Below are 26,664 nucleotides of genomic sequence, written 5' to 3' on the forward strand. Positions count from 1 at the left end.
TGTGCTCCTGATGGCCTTCATTTGCTTGACTATTCAAGAATTGACTGTAATATTTAACTGTTTTTCAGACTGACTCATGGTAATGATAACTGTGCGTCTGTCATGGATTCAGTTAAAGTCCAAATGACAACTAAGGCAGGTCCAAACGTGAATTCGGAAAGTCTTGACTTTTTCTCAAGCTTAGGAGTCCAACCTTCTCCCCTCTAGAATTTTGAAAAACTCGTTAAAGTATAAGACATAATTCTAGGGTGCATTTTTTTCCTGAAGTTGGAATTCACTTCCAGCCCCGCTCCAAGTTTAAAAACTCCTCAGGCTCTGCACCCCCAGGTAGTGAGACTGACTCCAATGCGAGCAGAAGGTGATCGTGGAGCCAGCAGCCATGGCGGTGTGTCTGGGTCCTCCGTTGTCTCCGTCTGTATACAGAAACCTGAGTATACCTTCCCTTGCTGTCCTGTCATTCCTTGTGGGAAGTGATCAATATCTGAAGAATTGAAGAGGAATGTAGCAAGTGAGGTTTTTCTACTCTTTTTGACCAGTGGTACAGTAGTGTCTTCTTAGCTCCAAAGAAAAGAATAGGACAGAATGAAACCTACTACTACTAACTGTATCCTTGTTGACAGAAACAATGCAGCTCCTCAGCCTTGGTAACTTCTTGTCGTTTTTCTGTCATTCAACATTTTCTTCTCCATTTCCTCATGTCTTCTTCTAAGACATACTGTGCAAATCCTGGGAGGGTTTTCACCTCCTGCCGCCTGTGTACATCACCTCCAGCAGATAGCGCATGGGTATAAGCTGATTCCTGCTGGGATATGATTGCCTCTCTGATGATGATAAGTTGCAGACTGTTCACCGTATCATTAGTGCTGTTAACTTCCCGATCCAACCCTGAAATCTGAGATAGTGAAAACAGCAACAGAAAACTTAACAAACCTGCATCTTAAAAGACTATATCAGGCACTGTAATTTAAAACAAAATTATTGTGTTCTGTCTTTGCCACAGTTAGCTGGAGGAGATGCTTGTCTGCTAAGTGAAAGAGGTTGGCATTTACTCCATGAGAGGAACTCAGCACCAAGCGATGTTCCCCAATATTTATTTGTGTGTGCTTCTCTGTCTTCACTCTGTTCTATTTTAGTCTGAATATGTATTGCAGCTACAAACTGTCAGTAGCAGGTATGTCTTGTGTGGTAGATTGACAGGAACCGTAACTTACTTCCTACTCCTTTTATTTTCCCACTTCCCTGCCAGAAAAATGGCAGAAGAGAGTATTTGGTAATGGGGCAAAATGTAAAGACAGGGCAGAGGGGGCAATTATAACCCCAGTGTTTTAAGTGTTTGCTTGTTAGTAAATCTGAGTAGGTGCTTAAGTTTGCAAGAGGCTGCAATTGAGTGATAGTCCAGGGAATTTCATTACTAAGTGTAGTTCAAAGGCTACCTGGTTTTGAGTCCCCCTTTGTAGGTCACAGAACTGAGCTGGGTCTTTAAAGAGATCCCAAGTTGTTTCAGTTCTTTTTGCCTTTTGGTCTTTTCTTGGCTGGCTTGGACCAACCCCTGGGCTCCGAAGTTCCTTTTGCAGTTACCATTTTCCCGAGGAGATCTGTGAGTGCTATACTGTGTGTACTTGGAAGGCCACAGGCTGATTATAGGAAGCAAGAGCTTTGAGCTGAGTGTCACTGCATTTGGAGATCACAGGGCATTACAGGAAGCTGCCTTTGGTGAGATGATTGACATGTCACTGAGATGCTGAGAAGACCTTGGTCTGGTCATCACTGGCAGCCAGGGCCCAGTTTTGGACTAACATTTCTCTAAACCAGATCCCAGTTCACACTTTCCACAGACACTTCTTGTAAGCACTTTTGTTAGTAGCATAGCAAAACAAGCTTGAGGTGAAGTTCAGGCTTCCCCTGCCTCAGCACCGAAGGAAGATAAGGTGCATAAAAAGTGAACATTTCCTGAGGATAAGCTACCTTGTAGGCATAACTTCCTATGATTTATGGCTATAGTCTAGTATTTCCTAAATCATGATATGGACCAATTTTGTGTTATAGATTATCGCTCTTAATAAAACCAAGGAACGAATGCGACCTTACCAAAGCAACCAAGAAGATGAGGATCCAGACATCAAGAAGATTAAAAAGGTAGGATGCTGGGTGGGGGTTTCCAGCTTTGGGAGAGCGTGGTGACCAGGGGTCTTTCCGTAGTGATGTCTTTGCCACCCTGACTGTGAGCTGGGAACAATCTTGGTATTTCTCTTCCAATGGCTCCCAGACTTGCCCTTCAGAGTGATCACACATGGTTACTTCTCTGGAAAAGTTTCAGCTTGAGATTTCTTTCCAGTTCTGGGAATCCACTTGTAGATTCTGTGAGAAGGATGCCAAAGCCAGACATGAAGCCAGACAGTAGTGTTCTCCAGTTGGGTTATTTAAGTGCCGCTGAACCTTCTGATTTTGTGCTGCTTTTATATTTGGGGGGAGTAGTTTTTAAATTGCATTTCAAAAACATTTCTTTTAGCTTTGGTCTTCGGTGCTTATTTAGAGAATTTTTTGTTTTGTTTTGTTTTGAACGTGTGAGGAGATTGAATCAATACATCTGCTCAGGTTTCTGGTTTATTGTTGTTTCTTTCTTGTTTAACATCCACATAATCAGCAGCTCTTTTCACCTTATTGTCATTTACAACTGTACAACTTTTGCAATTAACCAGACCCTGGCACTCACTCTAGTCTACTTTGATTTATGTCATCTTGATTTTGAGTTCCATAATCTTAATTGTCCTGGATAAAAGCACTTACTCAGCTTTAACATTATGTGAAAAGCTTCACAGTTGAAGAACTTTATTTCTTCTAAATTTTTTCTTATTCCTATTTTCTCATGCTAAGTAATTATTCCCCTTCAGTTGCAATAAAACTTTAAATATTGCTCAGAATTTGAAATAGAAATGCTGCTTATGGCTAAGTTGCACTGTTTTCAGTTTTCAAGAAATAACAAAGTAAAATAACAACATTCCTCTCTTAGAATTTAAAAATTTTTAAATTGAATTTGCTTTATTTTATTGTTACAAGATGAATGCTTATGCAGCTGCATATAAACAAAGGTATCAGTAAAATAACAATTGTAGTAAAGTCCTGTTGTAGAAACTGATAGTAAGCCAGCTTTTGCTCAGCAGGTAATAAATGCCCAAGTAAATAGAAAGATTTTATTTATCACAAAAGTCAGTTAAGTTGATTTTTGAAAATACTTCTGTTAAATGGAGGAATAATGATAAAATACACAATTTTTATAGTTTCTATCTTCCTATTTCTTAATAGAAATAATTTTTTTTAAACCTCATTTTTGAACTTGTTAAATAGGTTTTGAATTTAACTCTATGGTCCATTGTGTCCCCAGTCAAACTAATGTCTGTGTGGAAAGGGATGTTTACAAATGAATTCGTTTCTCTATTCTGATCTTGATAAATATCAACATAATTTTTTAACTTCAAGAGACCAAAAATTGAAATTGGTTCACAGAAATTTCCCATTAGATTTCTCCAAATAATATGCATATAATTTCCTCCACATAATTCTACTAAGATGTGTTTAATTTTTATTGTTTGAGGTATGGCAACTGTATGAATGCCTGTTATACAAATTGATAGTATGCTGACATCAGTTGGTAAATGAGAGAATTTTAAATATTGCAAAAGAAGAATAGTTGTTTAAGTGCATGATAATTCAGACCATATGGGTGAAATAGTGTAAAAAAGTATAAGAATGTGTTGAAAAGAAAACAATGATACTAAAAATACATTTGGTAGTAATTTAATGCTTTTAATTATATATGAATTTGCGACCTGCTTTGTTGCTGAATCTGCCACTTAGATATAACAAATCCTAATAAATTATCATATAATTTTTTTAATATTTAGAAAGGACTTCAGATATTTTGGTCAGTTATTTTATAGATAAGGAAATGGAGCCCAGAGTTCAAGTTCACCCAGCAGGTTAGTAGCAGAGCCTTTGGGTTAAGGATTATGACATACCCCCATCTGCTTAGCACCCAGCATTTACTTGGGCATTTAAAAGACACTCAGTAAATGTTCGTCGGCTGAAATGCAAAGGCCAGTGCACTTTGTCCAGTTTGCCTGTTATTTTTCAAATCATATCTAGGGAATTCAGATCAATTTTAGAGCCTTTCATGTTCCTACAAAATTGATCTTAAGCCTTATTTCTTGTTTTTGTTTTGTTTTTGTTTTTCCACAAAATAACACCATTGTAAATTGTTAACATGTGTTTTGCCCATGTGGCTGGAAAAGAGAGTCCTTATAGTTAACAAAAAGCAGGTATAGGAAGGCCAAGTCGTTCCTGTGTGACTAACCACACAGGAAAGCTGCAACTAGACTTGGCCTTCAGGTTTATTCATCTGTAAAAAGAAGGGGTCTTATGAACTGATCTCTAACACTTATATATATATATTTTTGTTTTGTTTTGTTTTGCGGTACACGGGCCTCTCACTGTTGTGGCCTCTCCCCCATTGTGGAGCACAGGCTCCAGACGCACAGGCTCAGCGGCCATGGCTCACGGGCCCAGCCGCTCCACGGCAGGTGGGGTCTTCCCAGACCGGGGCACGAACCCGTGTCCCCTGCATCGGCAGGCGGACTCTCAACCACTGCGCCAGTAGGGAAGCATTCTAACACTTATTTTTTAAGCTTAATTAAAAAAAAAACTCAGCCATAACCAATAATCAAACCCGATTTAAGAATAAGCAAAGGATTTGAATAAACATTTCTCTAAAGATGATAGACATTTCTCTCAAAGGTGATTCTTTAGAGAAATCACTAACACATGAAAAGATGACGAGCATCACTAAGCATCAGAGAAATACAAATCAAAACTACAGTGCAGTATCACCTCACACCCACTTGGATGGCTACTATCAAAAAAACTCCCAAAATAACAAGTACTGATGAAGATACAGAGAAATTGGAATCCTTTTGCACTGTCGGTGAGATTGTAAAGTGGTTCAGCTGCTATGGAAAACAGTATGGTGGTTTCTCAAAAAATTAAAAATAAAACTGTCATATGATCCAGCAATCCCATTTCTGGGTATATATCCAAAAGAATCGAAAGCAGGATCTTGAAGAGATATTTGCACTCCTGTGTTTATTGCAGCGCTATTCACAATAGCCAAGAAGTGGAAGCAACCCAAATGTTCATCAACAGATAAACGGATAAACAAAACGTTGCACATATATACTACGGAATATTATTCAGCCTTAAAAAGGAAGGAAATCCTGACACGTGCTACAACGTGGATGAACCTTAAGGACATTATGCTGAGTGAAATAAGCCAGCCACAAAAAGACAGATACTGTATGATTCCACTTATATGAGTAACCTAAAGTAATTAAATTCATAAAAACAGAAAGTAGAATGGTGGTTGCCAGGGGCTGAAGGAAGGGGGAAATGGAGAGTTGTTGTTTAATTAGTTATAGAGCTTGAGTTTTGCAAGATGAAAATGTTCCAGAGATCTGTTTCTACAACAATGTGAATATACGTACCACTACTGACCTATACATTTAAAAATTATTAAGATAGTAAACTTTATGTGTGTTTTTTTTACCACAATTAAAAAATTTTTAATATCTGGTTTTATGTTGTTAAAGAGTAAACCTTTAGTTTATTCCTTTCTTGAAATGTTAACAACTAAATATGTGATATTACTAATTTCTGATGTCCTTATAGGCAGACTTAAACAGCTTAAACAGTGGAAGAAACTTGTGAAGCTGAGAAAAATATTATTTTAAAATCATCTTTTTTCTGCTATCTGGTCCAAAGCCTGACATTATTTATTCTGGTGGTGGGCTCACGAATGCACCAATGCAAGAGCAGGGTGTGTGTATGGCACAGGATGGACACCCCACTGACTGGCTTAAGAAAGCCGTCTCACACTGCCCTGAGATTCTTGTTTTGATTTTTGTTTTGTTGTTGTTGTTCTGTAGGTTCAGAGCTTCATGCGAGGATGGTTATGTAGAAGGAAATGGAAGACCATTGTGCAGGATTACATTTGTTCCCCTCATGCTGAAAGTATGAGGAAGAGAAACCAGATTGTGTTCACCATGGTTGAGGCCGAGTCGGAGTACGTTCACCAGCTCTACATCCTGGTCAACGGCTTCCTGCGGCCCCTGCGCATGGCGGCCAGCTCCAAGAAGCCCCCCATCAGCCACGATGATGTCAGCAGTATTTTTCTCAACAGGTTTGTCTTGGCATAAATTAAAGAGCTGTGTGAAAAACCTACTTGTGTTTCTTAAAAGAATTTTTACTTTACTTACTTAAAAGAAGAGTTATAAATTCACTTTTTTGAGCTTATGATATTGAAAATAAGAAAGCTATCATTGGCGTTTCATTATTACCCCCAATTTTCATATCTTTTTTTTTTTTGCGGTACGTGAGCCTCTCACTGTTGTGGCCTCTCCTGTTGCGGAACACAGGCTCCGGACACACAGGCTCAATGGCCATGGCTCATGGGCCCAGCCGCTCCATGGCATGTGGGATCTTCCCGGACTGGGGCACGAACCCGTGCCCCCTGCATCGGCAGGCGGACCCTCAACCACTGCACCACCAGGAAGCCCCTCAATTTTCATATCTTTATCTTATCTTGAATCTTGGCATCTAGTTTTCTCTTTTTCTTCTCTATTTGACGTATGTTTTCTTGTTACTGAGTTGTGTGCTGGGGAAGATTCTCTCCTTCATAAACTGAGGGAAACGGAGTGATTAACGGGTCTTTACATGTAATCTATACAGAAGTACTTTAGGAAGAACAAAAACTGACACAGGGCCTGAGAATCTCTAGGAAATTTATTTGCTCAGTAAATATTTATAGTGCCTTTACTGCTGAGAATTCATCAGTGAACAAAGCAGAAAGTCCCTGCCTTCATGGAACTTAAATTTTGATGTGGGAATATAGACAATGAATAGTGAGTAAGTGTAAGATGCAGTATTTTATATGGTGATGAGTGCTGTGGAAGAAATGAAGAAGGAAAGGGGAGAAGGGAGGAAAGGGACTGCTTGGATATTTTACTTAAAATTTTAGTTATTTATTTGTTTTTGAGTAGATAATACATTTACATGGTTCAAAAAATTATTTAACAACGTGAAAACATCAAACAGCAGTTAGAAGTCTCACTCTTAACTCTGTCTCTGCCCACCCCATTTTCCTCACTTGCTATCTGTAACTGTTTTCATTAGTTTTGTTTATATCCTTTCAGTGTTTCTTGATGTAGATCAATCAAACATGAATACACAGTCTTGTTTCCCCCCTTCTTACACAAAAGGCAAGTACTTTAATATATACCTGCTTTTTTCACTTAATATATCCTGGACATCTTTCCATACTGCTATCTAAAGAGCATTCTATTTTTTAAAAAATTACTACATGCTATTACATTATGTGAATGTCCCATAGTTTCTCTAGCCAATCTTTAGGAAGGCCTCAAAGATAAGTTGACATTTGAACAGAGATTGCAGTTGGTGCTAGCCATGTGGCTACCTGGGGGAAGAGTGATGCAAACAGAGGAGACCACCTGTGCAGAGGGCCTGAGGCTGGAGCACGCCAGCCTTGCTTGTTTGAGGAACTGCCAAGGTCAGTGTGGGTGAAGGGGCATGTCAGAGAGATAACAGTGGGACATTGTAAAGATGTTTGCTTTTACTCTAAATGAAATGGGGAGAGATTGGTGGGGTTTTGAGGAGAAAAGTAGCGTGATATGACTTAACGTTTTAAAAGTTCACTCTGGGTTCTCTGTTGAGAATAGACTATACGGAGATCAGTTTCATGGCTATTTCAATAAACCAGGTGAGAGATGACTGTAGCAGGGAGACCTGTTAGGTGGCTATTGCAATAGTCTAAGCAAGAGATGATTGTAATGGAAGTAGTGATAAGTGATTGAATTCTGGGTATATTTTTAATGTAGAGCCAATAAGATTTGTTGGTGAGTTTGATGCAGATTTTGCAGAAAAGTCCAAGTATTTTGACCTGAACAACTAGAAGGATGGAGTTGCTATTTATTAAGTGGGGAAGATTGACATAAGAACAGGTTTAGCAGAAAAGATGCAGAGTTTTTATCTTGACCTGTCAAGTCTGAGATGCTGTTAGCCATTCCAGATGTAGAAATCAAGTGAGCAGGATTGGCTATTAGTCTGGATTTCAGGGCTGGGGGTATAAATTTGGGAGTCTACTAGCATATGGGTAGTATTGAAAGCTGTTAGTCTGAATGAGATTACCAAGGAAGTAAGCACAAATGAACGAGAGAAGAGGACCAAGGAATGAGCCCTGGGACATGCCAACGTTTAGAGGTTAGGAATATGAAGAGCCATCAAACGAGAATGAAGAGGATCAGCTGGGGTTGTAGGATGAAACCAGGAGATGGGCTGTCCTGGAAGCCAAGGCAAGAGGGAATGGGCAACTGTGTTAAAAAGGTCAAATAAAATAAGAACTGAGAACTGACTGCGGGGGTAACAACTTGGAGCATATTGGTAACTTTAATGGGGGACCACAGCCTGATTAGGTGATAATAGGGGAATTGGAATTGGAGAGAATTGGTAGAGAGAACTCTTTCAAGGAGGGTTGCTGTAAAGAGGATCAGAGAAACAGGGTAATACCTGGAAGTAAATGTAAAAATATAAAGGGGTGTGTGTGTGTGTGTGTGTGTGTGTGTGTGTGTTTCGATGGGATAAAAATGACACCAATAATGAGGGGGGGAATGATGTAGGAAAGAGAGGGCAGAATTGCTGGAGCAGTAAACTTGCATAGGCAGAAGTGGATAGAATGTGGTGAATAAGTCAAGAGATTGGAATTAGGTGGACAGGGGAGGAGTAGTACTGGACACATATGCAGGTAGGAAGCAAGGACATCGGGTAACAATGCTGATGGAAGGGAAGTGTTAGGGTCAGGGAAGAGAGGAAAAAGTGTACAATAGTGATCAACGAGCAAAAAACTGAATGGATGGGATGAGGGAAGTGTAATATAACTGCTAGGTAGCGCTAAAAGCCCATATTAGGCTCGTGGTTATGACTTTACAGTGAATAACTTTCAGTTGCATGGGTGCAGGTGCAGAGTGGGTGAAGGGTTGGGTTTAACTGGTACTGGTATTGTGCAAGATTGCTATGATGAAGTGAGAAAAGAAGAAGGGAGTTGAAGGTGTATGCAAGGAAGGGATTATAACATTGAGCCATGGAATCTAAACTGTTCCAAGAAGGAAATGATGTGAAGGGGTTTTGGTCAGCGATAAGGTGGCAGGATCAATGGATTCAGGTCCTGGTGGTGGGAAGGGATTTTGGAAGTCAGGTTTCCAAAGGCAATGAACTCAAAGATAAGGAGATGGTCGTAGAATAGTGTGCCTGAAACTGAGATAGGGAAGGGGATGCAGTTATTGACAATGACAAGGTCTAGAGTACAGTTAAGGTAGTGTTGACTGAGGTCAATGGAAGACAAGATCCTTAGAGGAAGAAGTTCAAAGACCCGAGAGAGGCTACATCATTGGAATGATGTTTGTGTGCATATTGCAGTCACCAAAAACTATGACAAGAGTAGTGTTGGCGAAAGGACTGACAGTGATCAGAGAGCTAAGAGCTCAAGGAGTTAAAAGAGTGGCTGGGAGTCTGTAGAAGACTGGAAAATGGAAGGATGATGGACAGTAGTCTGATAGCATAAGATTAAAATGTAAGCTTTTCTGTTGCGAGGTTTCCCCACGTTGGGCGGCAGTGGCCCCACTCAAGTGTGTGAGATGTCCTAAGGGAATGAGGGGTAGCTCTTAATCCTCAGGCTATACAGGTAGCATTTTGATGATACTTCAGTCTCCTAAGTATGCAGTTTTAACATTTCTAATGGCAATGGACAGAATTGTGAATGTACTCTGATAGCGATGCCATCAAAGCCTGTACCACATTGGTCTTAGGCTGCCTCTAGGGATGTTTCCACTGGATTTCCTATCTGCAATGTGGAAGGCCAGGTCTGTCATATTGTTTAAATTCTGAATCAAGATACTGTGCCTTGGGCTTCCCTGGTGGCGCAGTGGTTGAGAGTCTGCCTGCCGATGCAGGGAACACGGGTTCATGCCCCGGTTCGGGAAGATCCCACATGCCGCAGAGCGGCTGGGCCCATGAGCCATGGCTGCTGAGCCTGCACGTCCGGAGCCTGTGCTCCACAACGGGAGAGGCCACAACAGTGAGAGGCCCACGTACCACTAAAAAAAAAAAAAAAAAAAAAAAGATAACTGTGCCTCTTTTTGGAAAGCTATAAGCTCTTCTTACAAATTAGCAATTATTTACTATACTTGGTCCCAGATGGAGATTTGAAGAGTTATGTTTTTAGAGGTGAGGCTTATCAGATGTTTGTTGTCATTTCTGTTGTTTAACTACATTCTCTTTCCTTGCCTCTGAAATCGAAGCCCTAGGCAGATCAATTATTTTGAATTTCAACACAGAGTTTATACTTAAAAAATGTAATGCCTTCCATGTCTTACCAAGTGCATCTATGGGTGGAACTGAATTTACATCTAGAACCCTATCTGCAAGGAAGCCTGGGAAATGTAGTTTCACCTCTATCCTTTCCACCTAGAAGGGGGATGGAATGGAGATTGAAAGACTAATCTACAGTATCTACCAAACTAGATTTGGTTGAAATCATTAAACAACAAACACTGCTTAGTTAAAATTTCTATCCAAGAAAAACAAATCACAGTCTTCAAGCAGTGTCTATTGTGTTTCATGGACCATTTGGAAATAGTAGGGACTTCCCGTTGGTTTCTTGTAGTGGAATTGGACTTACAACAAACCAAAGTATTTCACTGACATGAATAATCCTGTATTTGATTGTGCTGATGTGGTAGTTCAGAAAAGCCTTCAAAGGCTCATTCCAGTAGGAATGAGGAGAAAGCAAATGTTCTCCTTTCTTCTAGTGAGGAGAAAGCAAATGTTACTTTGGTAACTACCCTTCCTGAACCTTTTAGAAATTTGGATCTCTAAGTTATGTGTATGTATCTCTTCAATTTAGTATATCTGTATAGGCTCCATCCTTTTTAGAAGATTCCTCTACATTTCTGTCATGGGTGTCTTAGGAGTCGTAATGGTAGAAGTCTGTCAAGTCTTTTCCCCTCTCTCCTGTCAAAACTCATTTTAGTTAAAGAGAGCTTTCCCTGAGTTAGCATCTAGAATTAAATCTGAAGAGAGAAGGATCATAACTAATTTTCTGATTATCTGTTGAAGAAGGGCTACATCCTAACAGTAGAAAGCTGTTTTTATTATAAATCGATAAAGAGGGTTATATGACAGTGATTTGGTGCTTACCATCTTTCAACATTTGAGGCTTAGCTCAGAATTTTCTTTGAGGTTTTCAGGTTGTCTGAAAGATAAATTGCTTTGTGGGAGCTGGTATAATCTATGTCATTATTGGGTGTATAGTTTGGAGGCCCTCAGAGACATGAATATCATGTATTTATTAAGGATTTAAGGCCTCAATGGACTTCTTTAACAAAATGGACTCTTTGCAGTGACTAAATTATATTTTCATATTTTATAGTGAAACAATCATGTTTCTTCATGAAATCTTTCATCAAGGACTGAAGGCAAGGATAGCCAATTGGCCTACTTTAATTTTAGGTAAGTCCATGCTTTAGAGAGAGAAGATTTTCTCTTAATATGGCTACAGTTAGAGTAAAATAGCTTCAATGTTATCGCCCTAAGCTGTCTGAATTTCCGTAATGATCTGTGAGCTTCCTCAGGCACTGGGACTCTGGCTCATTGCCCTTTTGATCCTTTCCCCTGGCCCGTCATGGTTCTTTGGGGGCTAGAGTTGGTCTCTCCTGTGAGGTGTGTTCTACCAGGTCAGTCATTCAGGCAGCTGGACTGGGGCCATGGAGTGTGACACCTGGTGCCAGGAGCTGCTCTCTGCCATCCCTGCGGAGTGAACAGTTTCTCCCTGTACCTTGGGTAATTTACAGAGCATCAAGAGAAACTGCCATGTTTACTTCTTCTTTCCAGCTGATCTGTTTGATATTTTGCTCCCCATGCTGAACATTTATCAAGAATTTGTGCGTAATCACCAGTACAGCCTCCAAGTGCTCGCCAATTGTAAGCAAAACAGAGATTTTGACAAACTCTTAAAACAGTACGAAGCTAACCCTGCCTGTGAGGGGAGGATGCTGGAGACGTTCTTGACCTATCCAATGTTTCAGGTAAGTCACCTGGGATGCATTTTGCAAGTCATTGGTTCCAGCTCGATATGACTGATACCCAGTGTGTCCAGCATGATATGTGCAAGTACTCCCTGTGGGGGGTTACAGCACATATCCATCATCTGTCATCTTGAGCTTGACCCTGAGATAAACAAATTTATGCCACACATACTCTCTCTAGTCTGTCTAGTGTAGGTAAGAAAATCAGGAATTTTTGAGACAAACAAGGAACGATTTTTTTGAAAAATGGCACAAATTTCTCTTTATAGAAAGATTCCTCACAGACCTCTTCCATGGAGTCTCCTCCTCCAGCGTGTTTAAAAATATTATTAGGTTTACAGAAATAGGATGCTGTGCAAATGTTCCAGTGCGTGCTGGTTGCATAAAAGGTTCCGGGAGAGTGGAAGGACTGCTGGGAAGGTGCTTGTTTTCCTGCCCTGTTGTGACTGCTGCTGAGTCTTCCTTGGCTGGAGCTCTGCAGAGCAAAAGGAGGACCTTCCCTGTCACAGAGGCTGTGGAGACAAAGAAGCCAGAGGCACTGGCCAGGCCTGGGGACTCTTGGCCCCTAGTCAGGTTGCTGCAGTGAGGCTGGAGCTTGTCCTGACCGTCACTTTTTGGGATTAGAGCAACCCAAAAGATCAAGTACACTTGCATTCTTTCCTATATCTAAGACTTTACCGCTCTTTAGTGAGAACTACAGAGGCCAAGATGTGAATTGAATCTCCTGTCCTTTTAAAAAGTGTTGATTCTGTTCTTTCGGAAAAGCATTGAGCGTTCCCATTGTGGAATTTGTGGGGCTTCTGGCCAGGCTTCCAAACTGTCATGTGGCAAAATGATTCTCCTAATCATGTGTGTTACGGTTCCTGTGGAGAGCTTTGTCCCCTGGAACCAGCCTCTCTGACCCCAGCTGATCATTTTGTAGCCTCAGAGAGAAATGATATTCTGGTTCATAATTGTTTGTCTTAAAGTTTGTCACTCCTGACTGAAATCCTGGAAGTCACCATAGAAGTTTAGTGAGATTTTTTCAAAACCAAAAGGATGCATTTGTAACAAACTAAGTAGCGTGAAACTTTATACAGTTAATGTGGTTTTTTTTTTTCTCCTGTGGAACTGAATTGTTTAACTCTTTGACTCTCTGAACAAATATTTCACCAGAAAAACTATAAAGAAAAAAATTGCATTTTAAAAACCTTATACAAAGTTATAATTTAAGATTTTATTTACAGTGAAACAAATTTTATGTAGTTCAATGTTCTAAGATTCTATTTGAATCTATGGCAGTTACCTCTAGATTATGATTAAATACCCTAACTTGTATCTGCCTAGCAACCCCCAGCTTAGATGAACATACAAAGGTAGGATTGTGGAAGAGGTTCACATTCAGAGAGGTTCCCACCTCCCTTTCTGAAGGCCCAGTAATGTCTTTTCCAGTACTGTTTATTCCCCTTGGTGTGAGTCTCTCAATGGTTTAAAATGGCAGAACTGTCCTTGCATTTTAGGTGAGGTATCCAAACACAGTTGAATGTAGGGCCTTGCAAAGGCCTTTGGATTTCTTAAAAATGCTGAGATATTCTTCTAACAACCTTCCTTCCTCCCCCTGGAGTTTAAGCCCAATAAAAACAACTTGGCATTTTGATTGACGCCAGGGAATTCCCATAATGTCAGAAAAGGACCATTGGACTGAGAATGTTTAGGAAACCTGCATGTCTTGCCCACCCTTCATTCGTAGCATTGGGAAACATAATTGAACCAATCTGAATCTCTGTGTCTTAATCTTGAAATCGGGGCAGCTGAGCTCTAATTCTCTCCCAGAGCTCTAGCTCTCTGGGGGAGTAGACAGGTTTTGGAATTTTGGGCTGGGCAACTTGTGGTGTTGCCAGGAGCTTTCTAATAGCCTAGGATCCCACCCTCCAAGACTGTGGTGGCCCCAAATCCTAGAATTTAGCTGACGGGTCAGATGTTGAGGTTCTCTGGTTTCTTTAAGACCAGGGTAACCAAAAGATGCTAGGCGAAGCCTCAGACTTAAAGAATTTAGCCAGAATTGGTCCAACTGCAAGAAATGTGCAAATTGAAAGAGTGCTGAGTTGTGCTCTTATTTATTTACTTCCCCATACTATTTCACTTCTCTGTAGCTATTTTGAACAGACCAAGAGGGTTAAACACTGGAGTTGCTGCCTGAGGGCCTTATTCTCCTTGGTGTCTCTCCCTCCTGCCTTCTCCCTAGGAGTGACCACATGGAACACTTGGGGGAAAACTGCCCTTTTTAGAAACTTGAAGGTTGTTTTTACTAGGTTCACTCTATGTTTCTTGTTCCCTTTTGGTCCTTTCACTAAGGAGTCCTGAAGGTGTTTGCTCCCTCAGATGGTCCAGCTATATCTACTTCCCTCGGCGTACATCATATTAGCGGTGGTACTTCTGCACATCTGCCTTGCTCCAGTGTAGGCTGGATACCTTGGGATGAGGCTGGGATGTGATGCTTTTTTCCTGTAGAACAAGAATGGAAGAGGTGACCTTAGCTCATACTGCCAAGGGGCCACTGCCCAGGACTTTTCTTAAGTCTGCATATGGAGGCAAAGTTTGGTATGGGGGCAGAGGGAGAAAGAGAGGTACTGTAACTGGAAACTTTTAGCCTGTGTATATTTATTTATTTACTTTAACATCTTTATTGGAGTATAATTGCTTTACAATGGTGTGTTAGTTTCTGCTTTATAAAAAAGTGATTCAGCTATACGCATACATATATCCCCATATCTCCTCCCTCTTGCGTCTCCCTCCCTCCCACCCTCCCTATCCCACCCCTCTAGGTGGTCACAAAGCACCGAGCTGATCTCCCTGTGCTATGCGGCTGCTTCCCACTAGCTATCTATTTTACATTTTGTAGTGTATGTGTGTCCATGCCACTCTCTCGCTTTGTCCCAGCTTACCTTTCCCCCTCCCCGTGTCTTCAAGTCCATTGTCTAGTAGGTCTGCATCTTTATTCCCGTCTTGCCCCTAGGTTCTTCATGACCTTTTTTTTTTTTTTTAGATTCCATATATATGTTAGCATACGGTATTTGTTTCTCTCTTTCTGACTTACTTCACTCTGTATGACAGACTCTAGGTCCATCCACCTCACTACAAATAACTCGATTTTGTTTCTTTTTATGGCTGAGTAATATTCCATTGTATATATGTGCCACATCTCCTTTATGCATTCATCTGTCGATGGACACTTAGGTTGCTTCCATGTCCTGGCTATTGTAAATAGAGCTGCAATGAACATTGTGGTACATGACTCTTTTTGAATTATGGTTTTCTCAGGGTATATGCCCAGTAGTGGGATTGCTGGGTCGTATGGTAGCCTGTGTATATTTAGAAAAGTGTTATAGTCTACCTCTTCCTGGGCCCTTTGTTGAGTAAGTCAGTTGTTGCTGTCAATGAATTATGTTGAACTATGGAAACATGGAGGAATTAGAGTGAATTTATCCTTAATTGATGATGCAGTGAATGTATCCTCATTTGAACTATCAGACAAGTAAGTTCATGTTACTAATAAGTTTGTTGTAGACAATAATGTAGTCATTAACATAATTTTTATTTAGCAAAAACAGTGGCTTAGCTGGTACTGTTTAAATTGGCTTCAGCTGCTCATACATCCATAGGTCAGCAGATGATGAAATCTGCTTTTGACAAAGATAGCACTGTTAGAGGTCTTCCAGAAAGTAACCACTTCCTGCTCCAGTCACCTGTTTACTGTAACTGGACAGCAAGCTAATTAGTGTCTCTAAAGTACAAGTATTATTTCATAATTGAAAGGAGAATTATGATTCACCTAGACAATGCTATGATCCTTGGTTTCAGGGGGACATATTTATCATCAGTTCTTGAATATACAGATGAGCTCTTTGGTGAGCTGTCCATTTCTCCCTGCAGAAGTCCTTTGCCTACTCTTTGGTAATTTCAGGGTTTTTTTGTTTCTTCACCAGAAAATGAGGTGGGCCAGTTACTTTCAAATCCATCCACTTGAAGCTTAGCCAAGGAGCTCTCTAAAATAGATTTAATTAATGGGGGAGGATCATGAAGCTATTGACTAAACTTAGTTTTGTGGGTTTTCAGTGCATTATAAGTAGTCAGGCTCTCCCACTCCTGCCCTCTTCGTTATGAAAAATTGAGTTCATTAGCTATTGATTGCCTTGATTTTCTTGTAGAACTAACTTAGAGGCAAACTTTTATCAGTCATGGCATTGTGCAAAAGGAATATTTGAAAGCATACTTATCCCAGGAGCCTTCACCAAATGGAATGTCCCAACCAGCTGTTTTAGTGAGAAGTTTATGGGATAGAGAGCCAGAAAGCCTCCTCCCACGTGCTTCTGAGGGAGGGGTCTCCTGTGCCTCATGCTCCTATAACTGAGGAGTCTGCACTTCCAAAACCTGGATGACATTCCCTAGGACATGATCCCAGAGTATGAGCTGCAGATCAACGTCTGTGCTTATGGCGCTACCCTCTGTGCCAGTGCATAAATCCGGGCACTCAGTAAATATTAGCAAATAACCCAACGATGGCCACCACCTGCAAGAGAGCAGGGCCTTGGGAAGCTGTTTTACTTTCTTCATTCTTAGAGGTCCTGTTAAGTGCTGAGTAAGAACCCAGTCCCTGCAGAAGAGACCCACTGGGCTAGTGCACTGGTCAGAGCCAGGCTCATGGCTGGCCCTGCCATTTACTATGAGGCCACGTTGGGCAAGTTATGGAACCTCTTCATGCCTTGTTTCCTTATCCGTAAAATGGGGAAATAATCCTTGTGTTTTGCTGGATGATTGTGTGCGCATGCGACCTCAAGCTCCCAGTCTGACCCACTGTGGGCAGCATTATGGTACCTGCTGTTCATGCAGGTTTTTATTAAAATTAACACACTGCCCCTGTTTTCTAAAAATGTTTAGCTTATAAGCCAGTAAAAAATATGTTGAGTTAAATCAACATATATAAATTGAGTTAAATCCCCACTGTGGTCTGTTAAACCCTTCACAGGGTTGGTGGTGTTTCTGCCTTTAAGAGAATTCAGATAGTCTGTTCATACACAAAAGTACAAACAAATAATCTAATTAAACAATGCTTTTTACTGCTACAGGGATGAGTTAAGGTGAAACAGGATCAGAATGTAATAAGGGTGAACATATCTTTTCCCAAGTTTTAATTCTTAAAGAGAACATTGCAGTAGGATTGTCAATTTAAAAAAAAATTGTAAACAGCCAAATAAATCTAAAGTACAGACTCAGGTGACTTGCTGATAACTATATCTGTTTCTCTATGAACCAGTTTTCAAAAATTATGATTAAGAAACGTATGATTAGTTAGGTAGCCTCATCCACCAGGGGGCAGACAGCAGAAGCAAGAAGAACTATAATTCTGCAGCCTGTGGAACAGAAACCACATTCACAGATAGACAAAATTAAAAGGCAGAGGACTATGTACCACATGAAGAAACAAGATAAAACCCCAGAAAAACAACTAAATGAAGTGGAGATAGGCAACCATCCAGAAAAAGAATTCAGAATAATGATAGTGAAGATGATCCAAGACGTCGGAAAAAGAATGGAGGCAAAGATCGAGAAGATGCAAGAAATGTTTAACAAAGACCTAGAAGAGTTAAAGAACAAACAAACAGAGATGAACAACACAATAACTGAAATAAAAAATACACTAGAAGGAATCAATAGCAGAATAACTGAGGCAGAAGAATGGATAAGTGACCTGGAAGACAGAAAGTTGGAATTCACTGCCACAGAACAGCATAAAGAATAAAAGAATGAAAAGAAACGAAGACAGCCTAAGAGATCTCTGGGACAACATTAAATGCACCAACATTCCCATTATAGGGGTCCCAGAAGAAAAAGAGAGAGAGAAAGTATCTGAGAAAATATTTGAAGATATTATAGTCAAAAACTTCCCTAACATGGGAAAGGAAATAGCCACCCAAGTCCAGGAAGCGCAGAGAGTCCCAGGCAGGATAAACCCAAGAAAAAACACACCGAGACACATAGCAATCAAATTGACAAAAATTAATGACAAAGAAAAATTATTAAAAGTAACAAGGGAAAAACAACAAATAACATACAAGGGAACTCTCATAAGGTTAACAGCTTTCTCAACAGAAACTCTACAAGCCAGAAGGGAGTGGCATGATATATTTAAAGTGATGAAAGGGAAGAACCTACAACCAAGATTACTCCATCCTGCAACAATCTCATTCAAATTTGATGGAGAAAGTAAAGCCTTTACAGACAAGCAAAAGCTAAGAGAATTCAGCACTATGAAACCAGCTCAAAAACAAATACTAAAGGAACTTCTCTAGGTGGGAAACACAAGAGAAGAAAAGGACCTACAAAAACAAACCCAAAACAGTTAAGAAAATGGTAATAGAAACATACATATCTATAATCACCTTAAATGTGAATGTATTAAATGCTCCAACCAAAGGACACAGACTTGCTGAATGGATACAAAAAGAAGACCCATATATATGCTGTCTACAAGAGACCCATTTCACACCTAGGGGCACATACAGACTGAAAGTGAGGGGATGGAAAAAGATATTCCATGCAAATGGAAATCAAAAGAAAGCTGGAGTAGCAATACTCATATCAGATAAAATAGACTTTAAAATAAAGAATGTTACAAAAGACAAGGAAGGACACCACATAATGATCAAGGGATCAATCCAAGAAGAAGATATAACAATTATAAATATATATAGGTGCACCCAGCACATATGTATTGAGATGCTCCTATGTTGGGTGCACCCAACATAGGAGCACCTCAGTACATAAGGCAAATGCTAACAGCTATAAAAATGGAAATCAACAGTAACACAATAATAGTGGGGGATTTTAACACCTCACTTACACCAGTGGACAGATCATCCAGACAGAAAATTAATAAGGAAACACAAGCTTTAAATGACACAATAGATCAGATAGATTAAATTGATATTTATAGGACAGTCCATCCAGAAACAGCAGATTACACTTTATTCGCAAATGCACATGGAACATTCTTCAGGATAGATCACATCTTGGGTCACAAATCAAGCCTTGGTAAATTTAAGAAAATTGAAATCATATCAAGCATCTTTTCTGACAACAGTGCTATGAGATTAGAAATAAATTACATAAAAAATACAAACACATGGAGGCTAAACAATACATTACTAAATAACCAAGAGATTGCTGAAGAAATCAAAGAGGAAATCAAAAAATACCTAGAAACAAATGACAATGAAAACACGACAACCCAAAACCTATGGGATGCAGCAAAAGCAGTTCTAAGAGGGAAGTTTATAGCAATACAATCCTACCTCAAGAAACAAGAAAAATCTCAAATAAACAATCTAACCTTACACCTAAAGGAACTAGAGAAAGAAAAACAAACAAAACCCAAAGTTAGTAGAAGGAAAGAAATCATAAAGATCAGAGCAGAATAAATGAAATGGAAACAAAGAGAACAATAGCAAAGATCAATAAAACTAAAAGCTGGTTCTTTGAGAAGATAAACAAAATTGATAAACCTTTAGCCAGACTCATCAAGAAAAAGAGGGAGAGAACTCAAATCAATAAAATTAGAAATGAAAAAGGAGAAGTTACAATGGACACTGCAGAAATACAAAGCATCCTAAGAGACTACTATCAGCAACTCTATGCCAATAAAATGGACAACCTGGAAGAAATGGACAAATTCTTAGAAAGGTATAACCTTCCAAGACTGAACCAGGAAGAAACAGAAAATACGAACAGACCAGTCACGAGTAATGAAATTGAAACTATGATTAAAGATCTTCCAGCAGGGGACTTCCCTGGTGGCGCAGTGGTTAAGAATCTGCCTGCCAGTGGAGGGGACACGGGTTCGAGCCCTGGTCTGGGAAGATCCCACATGCTGTGGAACAATTAAGCCTGTGCACCACAACTACTGAGCCTGCACTCTAGAGCCTGCATGCCACAACTACTGAAGCCTGCATGCCTAGAGCCCATTCTCTGCAACAAGAGAAGCCACCACAATGAGAAGCCCACACACTGCAACGAAGAGTAGCCCCCACTTGCTGCAACTAGAGAAAGACCGTGCACAACAACGAAGACCCAACGCAGCCAAAAATAAATAAATAAAATAATAAATTTATAATAATAAAAAAGACACATGTACCCCAATGTTCATTACAGCACTACTTATAATAGCCAGGTCATGGAAGCAACCTAAATGCCCATCGACAGACGAATGGATAAAGAAGTTGTGGTACATATATACGATGGAATATTACTCAGCCATAAAAAGAACAAAATTGGGTCATTTGTAGAGACATGGATGGACCTAGAGACTGTCATACAGAGTGAAGTAAGTCAGAAAGAGCAAAACAAATATCATATATTAACGCCTATATGTGGCATCTAGAAACAGCAGATGAACCAGTTTTCAAGGCAGAAATAGAGATGCAGATGTAGAGAACAAATGTATGGACACCAAGGGGGGAAGTGGGGTGGTGGGGTGGTGGGATGAGCTGGGAGATTGGGATTGACATGTATACACTAATATGTATAAAATAGATAACTAATGAGAACCTGCTGTATACAAAATAAAATTAAATTAAAAAATGTATGATTATATTAAAAATATGAGGAAATAATCGTTTCTTTTTAATATAAAACTTTATTATCTTCATGTGTTCTTGGTGAAGTTTTTGTGTGTGTTTGATGTTGAAGCATAGTTCATTTTAAATGTATTTCTTAAAAAAACATATTTGTGAAACAGTCAAAACTGTAAGAGTAGAGATGAGCTCTTCAGAAGTGATGATGGCAAGTAGAGAAGATCTAGTGTTACTCATCCTGACCTTTGCTTATGCTGGCCTCTGTTTGCTTTTAGATCCCCAGGTATATCATCACACTTCATGAACTCCTAGCCCATACTCCCCATGAGCATGTGGAGAGGAAAAGTCTGGAGTTTGCTAAATCCAAACTAGAAGAACTGTCCAGGTATGTGGAGAATTTATAATAAAGGTTTTATATGGCAAAGTAGCACATTAGTCTTTTTTTTTTTTTTTTTGTGGTACGCGGGCCTCTCACTGTTGTGGCCTCTCCATTTGCGGAGCACAGGCTCCGGACGTGCAGGCTTAGCGGCCATGGCTCATGGGCCCAGCTGCTCCGCGGCATGTGGGATCTTCCCGGACGGGGGCACGAACCCGTGTCCCCTGCATTGGCAGGCGGACTCCCAACCACTGCGCCACCAGGGAAGCCCAACACATTAGTCTTTTGTGGAAACTGAATATATATGTCCAGGGAACAAGAAGCAAGACACAATCCAGCTTCTTAGATTCTTCTTAGATTCTTCTTAGATTCTGCTAGCTCCTGAGATGGTGCTGAATCAGCATGCACATTAATTTTAACCAAGAAAAAAAATATCTTTGAAAATGGTTTTATGGCATGTAAATTTATATAATTGAGATTAGGCATATTTTGGTTTAAGTTTGAAAATGTTCACATTTCTTTCATCGTAATGGGAGAATGGTTGTTAATTGCAGTTTTGCACCCGTATTTGGTAGGAAGTCGGAGAATGTATATTTTGGATTTATCAGTGACTTTTCAGTGTTTTGGCATCTATGTTCCTTTAGCTTATATGGGATAAATGATATAAAGTTCTCTAATTTACTCCACCTCTAAGAAATGGCATCCTAATTTCAATGAATGGAGCTGTTCGTAAAATAAAATATTGCTTTCCTGTTGCCTTTACAAGCAGCATTCTCAGGATACTCACTTATCCTTAAGAATCATGATTTACATCTGCTTTGCTTTGAGTCATGCCTTGATGAAGGCTAGAAGTCCAGCATGACTTACCCTACAGCCCCAGTTAAACTGATACAAGTTCAAACCCTAGCTTCCCAGATGGAGCTCCTTTGCTTATCTGCTGGGGCAATAGAAAATCTCTTACCGTGATCCTGTATTGTGTTTGACAGGGTCATGCATGATGAAGTGAGTGACACTGAAAACATAAGGAAGAACCTCGCCATAGAAAGAATGATCGTAGAGGGCTGTGATATTTTGCTGGACACTAGCCAAACTTTCATCCGCCAAGGTAAGTCCTTGTTCAGCAGACCCACCATCTAAGTGGTCTCTGCACCTGTCACATTATCACTGGCAGATCCAGGAAAGCATTTTGGAGCAGGCTTGATTTAGCTCTTTGATTGATGCTGTTCATGCAGGATGTCCCGATGGCCTTGACCGAGGCTGTGGTTGAGGCCCACCTTTGTGCTGTTTCTTTTCAGGGGCCATGAAAAACAGCAACACAATAATAGTAAAGCACGAGTGGGACAGTAAATTACATTCTGACTGGACTCTCCTCCTCTGTGGACCGGACATTCTCTACAGCTCCAGGGAGGACAGATTGCTCTGGCCGATTGGAGTGGCAGTGCCAGGTGGTGACGACATCCAGGCAAAGGCCCAAGAGAAACTTGCATTACTCAGAGCCCTTTCCCATAGCAGTGGGGACAATATCCGAAGTGAAAACAGCTGTCTCTTGTTCCCATTTTTCATCAGCACTTCTGGATCGGCCCCACATGATAGGATTTGATTCAATTGGTAACTCCAGTTGCCAGATGAAATGTCTCACTATCAACTTGCCCTGCCATATTTCGATCATGGCGAAGGTATCATGTTTGAGGGGTGTGCTTTGGGGGCATCACCCAGTAAATTGAGCTTTTGAAGCGTTGAAGATATTTGTACTGTGAAACTGTAGAGAAGCAACAGCCTAACAGTCCATATTCCTCCATGGCTTTCATTACAGAGTGCAGGATGTAAACCACACTCCAAGTTCTTCTTAAGTGCTCAGGTGTTCTGGGGGCAGGGGAGCATGCCCCACAAAATCGATTTGTGGCAATATATTGCACACAATCATAATTTTGAACTTGGTGAGGAGTGGCATATAAATTTGGAACTAGAATTAACCTTTAATGTGGTTTCTGTTTATAACATGCCAATATTATTTGAAGATATTTGCATTTCTAGTGCGTACCAATATGTGCTGCTTAAAATCTTTTTTTGCCTCATCAAACAAGGCATTATTTGTGCTACACACGTTAATTTTTGCACAGAACACTTAAAAAATTTACCACATGCTGTTCTATTTTCCATATTTATTTACAAGGAGAGAAATCACACATACGTTAAAGTTTGGAAGTATATTTCAGGATATGATACCCTTCTCATTTTTGGCTTTAAGTATTAATTTTTCTTTAAGTAATAGTGGACTCTAATGCTGACAACATCAGGCCTTCCTAAATCCCCCTCTGTTCCTCTGTACAGACCGTGTCCCCATATTGGCTTCCTGCCTTCCTGGCACTTGTCTGCTTCTGTGCCTTTACATGCGCTGGCCCTAGCCTGGACACCAGGAATGCCCTTATCCACCTTTCTTGTGCCTATGGAAGGTCTGCCTGTCCTACTAGGCTCAGGTCAGACACCTCTAAAGAGCCTTTTAAATTTCCTTCTCATCTTCCCCTCCTCTTCCCTCCAGTTAGAATGAATTTACCGTCCTCATCATTTCTGAGCCCCTTTGCTCCTGGTGCATGTATTTCATCCACTTGCTTGCATGCCTGTCTCTCCCAGTAATTGTAACTCTGAAGGGCAGTTTTTATGAATTCTCTCTTGCCTAGTACAATGCTTTCCATTATAGATACCTGGAAAATGAACAATGGATTAAATTGAATTGCTTGTTGAAAACTGCAGTTTTGAATGTCAGCTGTCTTGTTTTGTATTCTTCTTGTAATTGGAGTTCACTGAAAAATACTTACTAAAGGACTTGAGCTGTATACTATGTGAAAATGGTAACAAAAGTTTTTATAACTAGTATTCAATTTCTGAAAGGACTTTGGACTGAAAAGTATTATTACACATAAACATTTAACATATTTCTACAAACTTAGTTGAAAACTGCTAGAAGGTCGAATCCAATGAAAAAATCATATGTTTTTTCATTGCACCTGGAGGAAAAACAGTCATGAGCCACCTCTCCCTTTGATTCATGTCCAGATGTTATTTATTGCTTGTTCTGTACTACATGTTTGAGGTGCTTCTGTCAGCTATTAATATATCTGATGTTATTGCTGTATTGATGTTGATATAATGATTTGCCTTTCAGCAGTATTTTTCCGTGTTGTTTGGTTTGGTTAGTCTGTTTGAGAATTATTCAATAAAGGTGGTTTTAAAAAATCAAACCTTAATCGGAAAGTAGAAAGTAATCCAATTACGGACAATTTGGAAAGTTTGCATTATTTTGCTTTGGTTGCTCCTATTATTACTTTTACTAAATACCTTTAATAGGCTTTAAAACTCGTTGAAGTGGGTTTTTTAAAAAGTTTTTTAACTTTGAGAGATTCTATTTTCTATGAAATGGACTATAGTTTATCTCTAATTGTATACTAATATTTGCATTGTTTACTTTTAGGGTTGATATATGGTCTGTTTTTCAATGCGTGAGTGCGTGTGCAAATGCTTATGTACAAATATGTGTGTGGTTTCAATCTCAAATGAATTTTTATTCTTACTAGAAAAAATAAGGTCATCTGAAAGGCCTCCTCCGAATAGGTGTGATGGCCAACCTTGAATGTCAATCTGTAGGAATTTAGTGGTTGAAAAAACCGGTTTTATTGTAAATTGATTCCAATTACTAGATGGTTGATGAGTACGATGCAAAGGACTATATCATAGCGGTGGTCTGACACTGTCATTTATTTTCCAAATCTTTTTCAAAGTTTCTTGAGCAAAAGTGTCTGCGGCAATAATAGGTAGACATGTAGCCGCGTCATGGAGGTCAAATCCTGTCTCCTCCACTTCCTTGCTATGTGATATTGGGCAATTTACTTAACCTCTCTTTGCCTCAGTTTCCTCCCTTTAAGTTGGGGTTAATAGTAGTAGCTGTCTTTTAGCGTGTTGTGAAGATTAAATGTTCATAAATGCATCTAGGCTAGTGTCTGTGAGATTATGACATAAACCTTAAAAACCAAGATCTAAATTTTGGAATTTTGGTGTCTATTTTCAGTAACATGAAATATATATGAATATTTATTAGAAGATAAAGGCACTTTAAGTTGACATTTTGTGCAAAATCCATTATACTTAGTCATTGTTGTTTGGTGGAAATGTGAATCAGGAAAATTAAATAAAGGTGACCGAATTTAGAGCTAAATGCATTGAGAATGAGACATGAACCTCTGTGGTACTTTAATCATTCCCAGACTCAAAATCATGTACTTTCAGTGTACCAGTGTCTTTTGAAATTGTAACGTGGGGTCTAGAAATAGTTATACCGTCTCAAACGCCTAATCCAATAACCTGGAAATTGTTGTTCATTCTTTTACACTACTGAGTGGAATTAAGATTAAGGGCATTAGCCAATCTTGAATGCCATGCTATGGGAATTTAGTGATTGAAAAACAGAAGTGTTTTGGTAAGTTGACCCCAATTATTAGATAGACTGATTATGATGGTGATGCAAAATATCGTATCACAGCAATGGTCTGATACTGAGGAATTACTGATTCAAGACTATGAGTTCTCTAATTTGTATTAACTAGAAAAGAATCCTCAGGTCTCATAGTTGTGTTGAAGCATCATGTCAAACATAAGGTAAAATGTGAAAAAAAGATCCACTTAACTTATTTTTCAACAAGCTTATTTTATAAACCAGTGTTGAAATTGCTCACTTTTAATTCAGATGTATAGACTTCTGTACATACCTAATGCACACAGTCTCCTATTTGGATATGAGATAAGCAGTTATAGATTAAGCATATTAGTGTATAGTTGCCAAGGAAACATTGGTTATTTTTTACCTCAAAGTTAAAATTCACGGTAATGATTAATACATGAGTTAACAGTGTACTCTATAATTTCTGATTTACAAAATCATTAAATGCTAGAAGCATTTACCAGTGAACACATTATTATCCAGTTTTCATAGCCTTGATTATATCCCTTCTGAAAATGACTCTCAAACCCGCTTGTCCACCTGTCTATGCTGCAGTCTTCCGCTCTGCCCTAACCTATCTGCCTGGATGACTCACGACCGCCCATGGCAAAGCTAGAACTTACTGTCTTTTCCCATCCATTCCCTTTCTGACTTTCAGTTGTTATGCTGCTGAATCCACTGCCATCTCCTGGTGGGGATGACCCAGGTCCTCTGAAAGATCTCCTGTGGCTTCGGTTTCATCCATGGGTCTAATGAATACAATCCTTCTGCTGCTGTTACTTGCCCATCTACTCCTCTAAGCATTCTGCCATGTGCTTTTCTCATTGCTCCGTTATTCTTCATATTTAATTACATGCTGCCTGTGCTCTCTGCCAGTTTGCTCCCACTTACCTCTCCTCCTTCTTGCCCATTCCTTTCACTGGAACCAAGCCTTCTCCCGCCCTCATTCCCCAGTCCCACACCCTCCCCCAGGACTGCCTCAGC

At 39.8% G+C, this 26,664-nt stretch overlaps 1 protein-coding gene across 1 annotated transcript in view; it reads left to right on the forward strand.

The window, feature by feature from the left end:
* RASGRF2 (Ras protein specific guanine nucleotide releasing factor 2) overlaps window positions 1-26,664 on the forward strand; it is a 227,172-nt gene that overhangs the window by 76,093 nt on the left and 124,415 nt on the right. The window contains 6 exon segments of the mRNA XM_060143218.1: window positions 2,047-2,136; window positions 5,976-6,229; window positions 11,549-11,628; window positions 12,010-12,203; window positions 21,088-21,197; window positions 22,175-22,293. Coding sequence (XP_059999201.1) covers window positions 2,047-2,136; window positions 5,976-6,229; window positions 11,549-11,628; window positions 12,010-12,203; window positions 21,088-21,197; window positions 22,175-22,293 — 847 coding nt within the window.

This window comes from Lagenorhynchus albirostris, chromosome 3 (genome assembly GCF_949774975.1).
Source record: "Lagenorhynchus albirostris chromosome 3, mLagAlb1.1, whole genome shotgun sequence".
NCBI classification, from domain to species: domain Eukaryota; kingdom Metazoa; phylum Chordata; class Mammalia; order Artiodactyla; family Delphinidae; genus Lagenorhynchus; species Lagenorhynchus albirostris.